Below are 13,110 nucleotides of genomic sequence, written 5' to 3'. Positions count from 1 at the left end.
AGAGAGAGAGAGAGAGAGAGAGAGAGAGAGAGTTGAGTAGAAGTGAGGAGCATAGGAAACAAGGTGGTCCTTAGTAATAATATTATCCATCTAAAAAGGATGTTGAGTTTCTTCTTTATTTAGTCTTGTCCACATGACTTGACTATGCAGCAGAGCTTGGATTCCCAAGACCCAGTGATTGCAGGATCTTTTTTTAGCCCTTGAATGTGGTATGTGTTGATATCATGGAGGAAAGGCAAAATCATAGTCTGGGCTTTGTCTTACCAAGATAAAGCTAGAAGCAAAAGTCTTTGTCTCTGGCACCGCCTGATCATTGTTATTTTACTCTTAGAACCCACCCACAGATCTACATCCATCCCCAGTACCAGTCACGGCTGCTCTAGCATCTTGGCTCTATCAAGTGCTATAGGCCCTCATCAAGGAGACCTCTGTTAATGGGGGTAAGGCTTAGGGGTGGGTTCTGGGAGGAGGGTAAGACTGTGGTGGAGATTAGAGATTTAGGGAGACAGGGCCAGCTTTTCACTCAATGAGCCTGCCTGTTGTTTAGCTCTATTGTGTAGGGTTCTTCTATCTCTCCCTTTGTCAGCTGGATTCAGGGGACAGGCTGGGAATTGTATAGAGTACAATTGGTCTCTTTCTGCCATCCTTTTCTATGAAATCCCTTCCTTTCCTTCCTTTGATGAGCTCCCAGATTCACACTGAATTTTCATCATGGAGTTGGTCCCTGAGGCGTGCCCAGGGCATGGGAAAGGAGGGCTTGGGAGCTTTTAGCTCATGCTTAAAGAGACAGCTTCAGAATCAGCACAATCCCTAGGATGAGCATGGCTCTGGATGACAGTTTCACAGTTCCATTGATTTTGTTTTTGTTGTTGTTAGACCTCTGTACAGAGTATTAGAGAGGAGAGCCTTAAGTTATATAAGAGATTGTTTGGACTTGTCCGGAGAATTTTCTGACAAATCCAGTCAACACTGAACTGACTGATATTTTCCCTTTCCTTACTTTTTTGCCTACAGAACTTGATTAGATCCACTTTAACACTTTAGTATAGGTAGTTTTTGGTCTTGATCCATAGGTGTATGTGTTCTCTTTGATAGGACTGCAAGTTCTCTGGAGAAATAGACTAGACCTTAGAATTACCTTTGTATTCCACAGTGTTTAGGTTATGGCGAAGATGCTTAATACTTGAGCTGAATCAACATAACGAGAACTGGAAACACTGAGGAGGAAAGTAATTGTTCTTCTCTACAGTTTCTAATCAAAGTCAGACAATTTCTCTCATTTGAATTGATAGGGGAACTAGTATCACCAGTTAGTTATTTTGTGCTCAGTCAACCATTCTCATGTAGAATATCCCTCATATGTTTGTGAATGAAACTTTTCAACCATGAAGTGTTCTGAAATGGAGAGCTTGTAGCTTTAAGCTACTATTCACACAACCAACCAAAGGACATTTCATGGGCTGTGGAAAGTCAAAGTGAGCTCAGAATGATTTGATTGCCAACCACTTTGATAAAAAAGATAATTTCTTGCATGTTCTGAGTTTTCCTCAGTTGGAATCCAAGGTTTTCTTTTTTGCTTGGAAAAACTGTCTGAGATGCCTCACTTATACTAACCTTAAATAAATACCTTCAAAGAGAACATTTCATTTCGATTGTGACAGAAATGGACATCTAATACTTTTGCTGATATCATTGAACTGTTTATAGATCACAAGTGATAGATTTATTCAAGGTTATTTATTCCAGATTCCATATTAGAGATTTGTTAAAGCCTACTTCCTTCTTAGTCCTTCTTTGAGTGGCAGTGGAGCAGAAGAGGTTTGCTAAGCTATTTTAACTCAAGAAAAAGAGGAAAAATGGATGAGAGAAGAAAAAGTTGGTGACTGTAGAGCTGCTGCCAAGGCATAGCCCTTTATCAGCCAGTGAGAACACTACATATGACACTCTGATTATTTGATGATTTAAGGATCAACTACACCAAAGATAGAACCCTTGAGGAGGGACATCAGCTAAAGCTTAGGGTGGATTCTATGTCTGGCTAGTTAGAGTTCAAGTTCCTTCATCCTGATGACACCTGAACCATTATTTAGCTCTTCTCAGAGTGAAAAAACTGAGGTGAGGGAGTGGGTCCAGAAGGGCTACTTGTTGGAGTGGATGGCTCGTTACCCTGGACTAAACAAACAGTTCTTCCATTGTTCCCTAAGTCTGACCCCCTCCCCACCCCCAGGTCATCAGGCCCCTGCAGAATACCAATGAACCTCCTGAGATCTCAGGGGAAAACAAGACTCCTTTGTCTGAGAGAGCTATGGAGGGCTCTGTCCAAGTTCTGACCCTGTACTGGGGAGAACGAGAACAGTGGGGTCACTGACCTTCTCCTCTCTCCACCCCCAGACTCCAGAGCCCTTCTTTACAAGATAAGTGTAAGAGTTGAGGAGTGGGGAGGAATTGTACAGGCAGAGAAGTAAAATGCCATCACTGTTCTAAGCTTCTCTTCTTGACTTACAGGATGTATCTAGTGTTTTAAACTGTTGAGAAAGAGGAAAATTAATTTCTGAAATAATTTCTATTTAAGCAAATACCAATTTCAGTCACTGTGGGTTTTTCCCCCTCCAGTATACACACATGTGTATGTACCTATCTGTGTGCATGAACATAAAGGTATACACAGAGAGAGAGAGAGAGAGCACTTTGATGAGAGTCTCACCAAGTACTCTTGCAAAATCCATGCTGAGAAAACTCAGTTTTCACTCACAGAAGTACAGCTACAAATGGATTGTTTCCTTTAGTGGCCAAATTTTCAGACAGGAATGCTTCTGATCTTAAAAAGCAAAGGTATTCAGTTGTGTTGTAAATGTTGACCACTTTCTGTACTTGACTTGGGGTTTTGCACTTCATCTCTAGTGTGACATGTAAACTTTTTTTAATATAAGACTCTTTGAAGTCCCAGGAAGAAGAATAATTTTGGGTAACAGGTGGGTAATAAGATTCATCTGTTTTGAGACTTTAGGAACAGAGTCAAACACTCTACCTCAATTTTCCCATGATTGTGATAATTTTTTCTCTCAAAACCATTCACATTGATGCAGGTTAGCCATGCAGATTATTAGGTGCTCATGTACTTAGGGCTAAAAAGAAACTGTCCTCAGATAAAGGACTCTCTGGTTCCTTGGCTAGATGAATGATCTTGGCTTCAAAAACTGTTTAAATATAAAAATCCAAGCTAAATAAAGTCATGCAATTTTTTCTACAAGGAGTTACACTATGCTTATTCCCAAATTGCAGATTCCCAGAATATTCATAGATTAACATATATGCATACATCGTTGTATATGCACACACACACATATAAAAAATTACATAATTCATTTTCCTCCTGAGGAGCTGAATATTCCTTCTACTTTATTGAAGAGTAAGGAGGCAGTCTTTTTTTCCCCCCCCCCACGCAAACAGTCACTGCTTGACATTTCCAAAATTTCATTCCAGGTGACATCTTAGACTACAGGTGGTAGTTTGTAGGGTAGGGCTACTTTAGAGCCTGTGAATTCTTACATATGATCCCAAGTTTGGAGAGTTCAAGAATCTTAGCAATTTATGACACCTCTGTTCTCAGGCCCTGTTGTATTTTCCTTATGCCAGAAAGACATTTTATGCTTTGCTGATTTTGTATAAAGTTCCTCTGTAGCTGTTTTGACAGACCCTTAGGGTGAGAATGAAGGTGAGGACATAGGCTTACCTACCAATTATGAGGGCAAAGCAGGTATGAGATCACTAAAGCTGCCTTTTTATTAGTATATATCATAATACGTTTTTTCCATTATTATCCCCAGCCAACTGCCAGTGCCCTCATCTCTTGGACTATTTCCCACATTTTTTGGTAGCCTAGAAACAGGAGTGGCATCCACTTCCATAATAGCTTGCCTCTGGAAACTCTATGAACCTAGAGAAAATGTGAAAATTATACAGGTGTCCAGGATTTTGTTCATAAGGTCGCTATGAGTCGCCTCTGACTCGATGGCACTTAACAACAACAGTGGGTAAGGAGTTGTGCTGCCAACCCAAAGGCACATGGTTTGAATACACCAGCTGCACTGCTGGAGAAAGATGGTAGGTCTCCACCCATATGCTTTAAAGCCTCTGAAAATCCAATGAAGGGTCAGCTGTAAGTTGGTTCTGATTTAATGATGCATAACAAAAATCACATTTCTAGACTCAGAAAAATCCCTCATTCTTTCACCAAATAATATTCAGAAATAAATAAGTTCTAAAATTTCCCCACCTGGAGTGTCCTTTAAGATTTATATCTTGTCTGATAATACCAACATCTTATTCCTTCTTGCAGCCCCACACCTCCAGCAGTCAACACTCATTCCTTCCTGCAGCTCCAACTATACTTCTGTAACCACTAACTTTACTTTGTTTATATAGTTAGTCCTTCCTCCGTAGATTTTTAAAGAAGTAAAGCCTCCATATGGTGGAATCCATGTCTTTTATTGCATTTGTATCGCACATAACACCTAACACCATGCTAGGCACAAAGTAAGTAAATAGTTGCAAAATGATCAAAACAAACAAACCAAGCAAGCAAACAAAGTAGAATGATATAAAGAGTGGGAAATTTATTATACAGTCTAGTTTGCTACTCGACTTGCTGAATTATAAAAAACAAGTTATGGGCATTAGAGTAAGAATTTCTTTTTACTGAGTCAATTATCTATTTCAAAATCTTGACCCTCTACACTGCCTATGTTTTGATTCCAGAGCGAGCACTGTACTCCCTGTGCTGGTGAGCACAGCAGCTGACTGGTGCAGAATGATCTGGGTAGCATGAACTACCTATTTTGTTCCTCCCTGACTATTTTCCCTCTTTGTTCTATAGGTTTGTTAGAGTGCTGTGCAAGATGTCTGGTAGGGGCCCCCTTTGCTTCCTTGGTGGCCACTGGATTGTGTTTCTTTGGAGTGGCCTTGTTCTGTGGCTGTGGACATGAAGCACTCACTGGCACAGAAAAGCTAATTGAAACCTATTTCTCCAAAAATTACCAGGATTATGAATATCTCATCAATGTGTAAGTATTTATCTTCCACTCAAAAACCATCTCTTTCCCCCTTTCTTCTTCCTGGAGATACAGAATTATTCAGTCAGTATCTTAGAGACAATGAAGGGCTTGGTGGGAAGCCAGATAGGATTCAGAATCTTCCCACCTCTGCCACATCCAACTCTCTAATTGAAGTGGGAAGTGCCAGATTCATAAAGAGAGGCTCTTCCTACTTGCCAACCACTCCCCACCTCCTCTTTGTTTTCTCACACATTTCCATCTAACTTGTGCTCAGAATGGTTAATTAATATTGATTAAGAGCCCCCACAATGGTAGATATGAACTCAAGAGGGCACAATGACTAGACAGAGTGAGCTTGCTACTTTTTTATTGTTTTTTTTACAGCATATTCTTGCCATTTAATTTTCTCCCCCGTTAATTCACTGTTGCACATTTTCCTCCCTTCCCAACCCTCCCCACCAGTTCATTTTTCTCTTTGAAGAAAAAAAAAATTCTTTATTTTGGTGTGACATTGCTGAGTCTTGCTCAGGCCCAGTACTAAGTCTCTCTGGGAGGGCAAGTTATGCTCCTTCTCCTTAGGTGTTCTTCTCTACCTGCTCTCTCCTCTCACCTCTGAAGGTTCAGACAAGGAAAGTAGGATCTTGATTCTTCAGGTCAGAAAGACAGCAAGATGTGCTCCTGGCCACAGACTTCATGTCTTTCTCTATTTCAATAAAGATAGGGTGGAAACATGGAACCCTAGAGATTGTTCTAAAGAATACCTAGTCCTGCTGAGATGGCCACTCAAGTGTCTACCTTACTTATGAAGCAAAGGAAACCAGATCTTTAATTAACAAGGTTCCCTGATCTTTTCCCGCCCATCTGCCAATTCAGGATCCATGCTTTCCAGTATGTCATCTATGGAACTGCCTCCTTCTTCTTCCTCTATGGGGCCCTCCTGCTGGCTGAGGGCTTCTACACCACCGGCGCAGTCAGGCAGATCTTTGGCGACTACAAGACTACCATCTGCGGCAAGGGCCTGAGTGCAACGGTAACAGGGGGCCAGAAGGGGAGGGGTTCCAGAGGCCAACATCAAGCTCATTCTTTGGAGCGGGTGTGTCATTGTTTGGGAAAATGGCTAGGACATCCCGACAAGGTGATCATCCTCAGGATTTTGTGGAAATAACAAGGGGTGGGGAATGGATGGGCGTGAGTCTGTGGCCTCACTCTCACCCAAGACTCAGTCCTCTGCTGGGGCCTGATTTTTGAGTGAGGAAGTGATGGCTACAGTCGAACGAGAAGGTCAGGAAGAACGTAGTGTCCAGCTGGCTTAGCCTCATTTTTCAAATGTTCCTTAGAAAACTCCAACTCAAAATTAAAAGCAAGAATTCTGTGGTATGTTTTGCATAATCAGACCATTTCTAGGCCAGTTGTTGGTGTTCTTTTTCCAAAAATTCTACTCATGGGTTAGAGATTCAGGCATGTGGCCTGATTTAATGCAAATTTGATAATACACTCCAAAGTCGATCACAATGTGCTGGGGTTCTATACTATTGAAGGTTTTCAGAGGGAACTAGAGAAATACATTTAATTCAAGGGCTATTCATGCTTCTAAGCAAGTCATATTGACTTTTAGTCTCTAGAGTTACAGATTCTTTGGGAATGGAACCTACTTGACTTGTAATATCTTTTATTTTGTGGCCAGCAGTTGGCTTAGAAAGGTTTTGGATCAGAAATAAAAACATCAATTGCCTTTGTTCAGTGACTAGGAACCAAAAGTTGGACAAGGGAAAAAAAAAAGTATGATAAGGAACATTTTCTAAGCTCAGCCTAAGGCACAAAATGGCACAACTTTCTTTCAAGATCTGTTTTGTTTTCTTTACACCAAATCTGCCTGGAAAAAGCCCCTGAAGCCTCTCTAACCCAGGGATCCATCTCACTCCAACCCCACCTACTCCCCTCACCCTCTGTCATACTTGGGGCCAGTTCTCTAGTAGATACTGCCAATGACACTTGATAAAAGTACTCTGTTCACTAATTTCAGTTGGTGGAGATCCCTGAAATCTGGTTTTGTGTCTTGCACATGCCACTCCGGGATCTCCTAATATGTATTTCAACATCTGTAGGCTAAGGCTGATCTCTAACCATCCATGTCAATCATTTTAGTTTGTGGGTATCACTTATGCCCTGACCGTTGTGTGGCTCCTGGTGTTTGCCTGCTCTGCTGTGCCTGTGTACATTTACTTCAACACCTGGACCACCTGCCAGTCTATTGCTTTCCCCAGCAAGACTTCTGCCAGCATAGGCAGTCTCTGTGCTGATGCCAGAATGTATGGTGAGTTAGGTCATTGTTACCTTGGCTCTTCCACGCCTTAGTGAAGCATTAGATATTTGGTAATTTTCTTACAGTAACGAGGGTGTTGGTTATGGGGTGGGGGAAGACTGGAATGCCTAAATCATAATCTATTTCTCTTTCTCCACTGACGTTGGATAGGGTTCTTCCTTGTAAGGGAACATTTTGGAAGTGCTGGGAGTTTCCTTGACTAAACAACTGATCAACCCTAGGTGGCTGCTGTTCCCAATCTAGAAGCAGTACATTTCTATACACAGAAGCAGGATTTCACAGCTTTCGGAAAACACTAATTTTTCTAAGTCGCCTTTAGAAAATAGGGTCCTGATTATTGTTAGTACCCAACTTTTCAGCCAGTATTACTAAAGATGGAAAAATCTCCATGTGGACCCATGACTCCATCAAGTTTAATCTAGTTAACTTGTGTATCTTACTTAGGTGTTCTCCCATGGAATGCTTTCCCTGGCAAGGTGTGTGGCTCCAACCTTCTGTCCATCTGCAAAACAGCTGAGGTCAGTCGGCTATTTGAGTTTTTAATAATAGATTGGTTAGTGTCATACAAATTCCTACATAGATCTTTACTTTTAAAGACTGTAGTTTCTCTGCAGGATTTTTATTGCCTTCTACAAAGTGTTGTTGAGTATGCTTTAGACAATGAACAAAGATGGTAAAATATCTACTTTCCCTAGTGCTGCATAGAAATACTTTCATTCCAAAACTTTTCCTCTTAAAAAAGAAATTGTTAGTGGCGGGTAAAGATAAGTTCTCCAAACAAAATTTTTTTCTCCTTTTTGTTTTAAAAAAATCCATAACATCTTATTAAAATAACAGGCTATATGTAGAAACATTCAAAGATTTTATAAAATACTTTTCATAATCTCTAATAAGATTTTTAAAAAATACATTAAAAAGGTAAATCCCGTGGAGGAATGCAATAAAATGGTATTTTGAAAGCAAGATGGGATGCTCAGCATGCCTATAAGAAACAATTGATTAGTTCGAAGGACCATACTATTTTATGAGTGTTCTGTGGTGGTACTGTAATGTGCATTAAGAAATGGGAAACATACACTCAGAAATAACAGGTTAGTTAGAGATTCAGTGCTAATATACAGGAAAGATGCAAAAATATTGATAAAGTTTCATTCATAATCTATAACCAATTATGATTACTAAAGACATGCTAAAATGGTTCTCCTTCTTGTATTTCCTTGTAGTTCCAAATGACCTTCCATCTGTTTATTGCTGCATTTGTGGGGGCTGCCGCCACACTGGTTTCTCTGGTGAGCTGGTTTTTTTAAAGTGTTTGGCAAACAGTAGTCCGTAGATAGGTGGGGTGCAATTGTGCTGAAAGGCAAGAAGGTAGACTCCTTCCAACCTTGTAATGCTGGAGAGAAACTATTGTGATGAGACAGTAAGAAGTATTTCTCTGTGAGATTAGGTTATAGAGGAAGAAACATTGCAGGAATTAGATGGGAAGAAGAATAATTGTGAAAGGAAATAAGAGAATTGTAGTAATGAATTAGAACATTTAACATTTATAGAACATGTAATATTGCCAAGTACTTTGCACTGATGAGAGTTAATTCTTAACACATTCTAGTAAGATCATATGACAACACTAAGCCATCACCCAACATGATTTTCTAGGGTCTGAAATGCCATACATGATAAATAAGGGTCTCAGATCCTTTCTAAGGGATTTAGTTACTCTTAAGAAAATATTGGGACTTCCTAAATCCCAGATCCTATTTTTATATTACAATATCAATATAGTACACTTATCATGCAGATTAAAAACCCAAGGCACTGAAGAATGAAGCAGCTTATATGAAATTACTCAGTTAGCTGATGATAGATCAAGCTTGAACTCGCAAAACTCCTAGTCTCTACTGCCTGGGCTTTTATGCAGAGCTTTATTGCTTCTCACCTTATAAAATAAGTTGATGTATTAAGCAAAAAGCAGGAACTCTGGTGGCCTAGTGGCAAGAAGCTGTGCTGCAGGCCTGAAGGGATGTGGTTTGAGGTCACCAGCTGCTCCATGGGAGAAGGATAGACAGTCTCCTCCCATGCGATTAACTGCCTCTGAAAATCCTCTGGAGGGTCAGCTACGGGTGGGTTCCGACTTGACAGCACGCGTGCGCGCGCGCGCGCGCGCGCACACACACACACGCACACACACACTGCATGGTGGTGCTGTCTGTCTGCAACAAACACTCAGTGACTACATGCCACTCAAATGTATGAACATGATGATGGCAAAACTTCCTAAGTGGAAAACTGAAGTTTGGTTACTGACTGTATGTGCAGCATAGGTTCTTGATAAGTTGATTCTCTGGGCCTGAGACATTGTAAGGCATTATCTCAGAGAGGACTTTTATTTAACTATATGAGGAAAAAGCCTGCTAGGTGTTGTTCTTATAGTGCATGCTTTCGCCCCTTTATCTGGTTTTGACTTTAAATCTACCCTTTCTTGCTCCCAAAATAATCCAAGAAAACAAAGCTTTTTTTTTTCTACTCTCATTCATATTCTCTCTTCTGTTCCCTACAGCTCACCTTCATGATTGCTGCCACTTACAACTTTGCCGTCCTCAAACTTATGGGCCGAGGCACCAAGTTCTGATCTCCTGTAGAAACTACCCTTTGTCTAACAGCGAGGCTCTAACCACACAGCCTGCAATGCTGCGTCTCCCGGTCTTAACTCTTTGCCTTTGCCACTGACTCTTCTTACTTGACAAGTATAACAACAAAGGAGAGTATTGCGGCAATTAATGTCTCTCTATGGACTCTCCCCTCTTATGTACCTCTTTTAGTGACTTTTGCTTCACAGCTGGTTCCTGCTTGAAATGGGAAATGCCTTAAGAAGATGACTCCCCAACTGCAAATCATGAAGAACTGAAGGCTCTAATTGAATTTTCAAACAACTCCTGAGGATCAGGAAGTGTTTTCTTCTCACAGAATACTTATATTGATGGAAAACTAAGTGGAAAGAAAGATGCTCAGGTAGAAAGAAGGAAATTACTTGGTCTTCTTATCCTCAGTGGGAGCCAAATATATCCTTCTTGGTGTATTAAACAGAGAATTCAGTCCTGTCTCCTTAGTACCAGAGAAGACAGAAGAAAAAGAGAGTATGAGTAAAACAGTGAGAGCATTTGCCCAAATTTGCCTATTGCAGCTGCGAGAAAGGGATCATAGCAAGGATCTTTCACTCACAGAAAGAGAGCACTGACCCCATGTTGATGGACTATTTAAACCTTAACTTAGCCAACCCTACTTACACATAAAAGAACATGGTCACTGTGTAGATGAAGGGGGCACTTGACCCTTGTTGGGGAAGGAAGAGAGTATTGTCAATATCTTCTGGTTCCCTTTTCCTTTATAACAGCTACTATGACAACCTGGTAGTTTCCAAGGAGCTGAGAAAAGAGGGAAACTTGCATGAAAAACCGACTGGCCTAAGGAACAAGGGTTGTTAAGAGGGCCCTCTGGTAGACACAGCACAGATAACTCTTTGGATAGTGGTTTGTGTTTTGTTTTGTTTTTTTTCCTTTTCCTTCAGTTAGTTAATTGTGTACTCTGATCTCTGTTACATCTTCATAATGGTGCTCTTTCTGTGGGGTATATTGTCAATTCTGCCATCATAAGTGATTTGCAGATCTTGATTTGTTTCAGAAGGGTGCACATTTCATGGTTCCAAATTTGTTTGTCACCTGTAATGAATTTGGGAGTTGTACCAAAAAGATCTAGAGAATGACGCTATAAGGATGGTTTTGAAACAAAACTGGATATTTAGAATCACAAAGAATTATTTCAAATTAGCTAGTACTATGTATCTATTGGGATTTTCTACAAATCATTGTGCACTCTGTAGAAACCGATTTGATGAACTATGATTTGAATAATTTCTTTGCTCATTCTAGCTAGTAGAAGAGAATTTGATTTAGTAATGTTATCTTGTGTGTTAAAGGGCTTGGTTTACATTAGGGCTATTTTCTCCTGATTTAGATCACATAACAGAACACCAGTTACCAGCTATTCACAGTTAGTAAGCGTCCACAGAAAAGGATAGGCACAAAGAATCTGAAACCTGAACAGGTGCAAGATTTCAGTTCTCTTCCTGTTTCTTTTGAGTTTTAAAAAGTTTGATTTGTCTTTAGTTATGGGGGAAAAAAATTAAAGATACAGTTGTAACGTTGTTTTGGTTTTCTCCCAAAGTGGTTTCAGCAGTGTTTTAGGAGATGTAAGATCTTTAAAAAAAGACATTTGATGTTTATTTTTAGACCGGTACTAGATAAGCTTCCAGGCTGCATAGAGAGAAGAAAGGGAAAAGATTCTGAAAGAAACCAATCAAGATCGAGGAAAGTGAAGTAATCTATGCCTTGTGTTTTGTTTTGATTTAATGACATAACAAATAACCAACCCTTTCCTGAAAACCTCACATCATATACACACACATATACAGAAAGTTAATTGACTGAAAGTGTTTCCTTCTTTCTTGATACAGATTTTCAATTTTAACACTTACAAACTTTGAGCAATTTATCTTACAAAATGTATTTTATAAAATTAAAGAAAATAAAATTAAGAATGTTCTCAATCAAGCATTGTGTCCTTTGCATGAATCATCCTTTTTGACCCAACAATAACAACAACCACGCCAAAAGCCCAGCCAAATCAGTTGCTATTGAGTCAGTTCTGACTTAGGGAGACCCTGTAGAACACAGTAGAGTTTTCAAGGCTGAAATTTTTAAGGGTCCTGTAGAGCTACTTATGGGTTTGAACTTCTGATCTTTCAGTTAGCAGATAAGCACTTAATCACTATGCTACCAGGATTCCTTGGACTTCACAAAGGAACCCTAATAACTTATTCAAGAAGCTTCTTTATATTTCCTATCATCAAAGTTATTCTCACAAAAATTTTCTGAAATTACAGATCAGTTTGATTCGACAGCTAGAAATACTAAGAAACAGAATTATCTAAAGAAGCCAAATAAATAAATGCATGAACTTGGACCAGGACTAAAGTCTTTTGACATCAATTCAATCCCTGTTTTAAGATTTGTTTTCTCCAGTTCAAATCCACCAGATGCTCTGCTGGAGAAGGAGGGGGAAATCTCCTCCTGTACCAGTCAGATCTGATTTGACGGTACACATAAAAAATAATACAATAAAAATTTAAAAAAAAAAGATTTGTTTTCTCTTAGTTGTTGAGTTTCAGGGAGTCCTTTTAATTCTGAGTCAAGTATGTTTACTTTCTTAATAGACCAGTGGGACCCCAGTCTCTGATTTGTGTGTTTATTGTTACTTTTTCTTTGTGTTGTTTAAATAGTCAATTAATGAGCCCTTAATAATGGTATGTCATACAAGTAATAATACTTAGACTCATCTGGAAAATACATTAATATGTACTATTAATGTCATACATTAATAATACTTGGGCTTATCTGTAATGAGAAGTTTAACAGAGGTGTAGAGCAGAGACACATCAGTGTAAATTTGAGGAAGCAGGTGTATTGACACAGAGACTGTAACAATGGGCTTGCGCCCTGATACAGGCCATGGTCTTTGCAATCACTTGTTATGCATCAGAGAGTTGGACAATAACCAGGAAGGATAGAAGGAGAATTGATGCCTTTGAGCTGTGGTACTGGAGAAGAGTATTGAATGTACCATGGACTGCCAAGAAAACAAACAGATTCATCCTAGAGAGGGTTAAACCAGGCTATC

General features: G+C 39.7%; 1 protein-coding gene across 1 annotated transcript in view; it reads left to right on the top strand.

Annotated features, from left to right (window-relative positions):
• PLP1 (proteolipid protein 1) overlaps window positions 1–10,006 on the top strand; it is a 14,345-nt gene extending 4,339 nt beyond the window's left edge. Inside the window, exons 2-7 of the mRNA XM_006899241.1 lie at window positions 4,877–5,063; window positions 5,928–6,189; window positions 7,200–7,368; window positions 7,822–7,895; window positions 8,601–8,666; window positions 9,935–10,006. Coding sequence (XP_006899303.1) covers window positions 4,877–5,063; window positions 5,928–6,189; window positions 7,200–7,368; window positions 7,822–7,895; window positions 8,601–8,666; window positions 9,935–10,006 — 830 coding nt within the window. The remainder of the gene's footprint in view (window positions 1–4,876; window positions 5,064–5,927; window positions 6,190–7,199; window positions 7,369–7,821; window positions 7,896–8,600; window positions 8,667–9,934) is intronic.
• The last annotated feature ends 3,104 nt before the right edge of the window (window positions 10,007–13,110 follow it).

This window comes from Elephantulus edwardii, unplaced genomic scaffold (assembly GCF_000299155.1).
Source record: "Elephantulus edwardii isolate Elephantulus edwardi_28Jun2011 unplaced genomic scaffold, EleEdw1.0 scaffold00249, whole genome shotgun sequence".
In the NCBI taxonomy this organism is placed as follows: Eukaryota; Metazoa; Chordata; class Mammalia; order Macroscelidea; family Macroscelididae; genus Elephantulus; species Elephantulus edwardii.
Note: the sequence above shows the minus strand (reverse complement) of the source record. Positions and strands in the feature narration are given on the sequence as shown.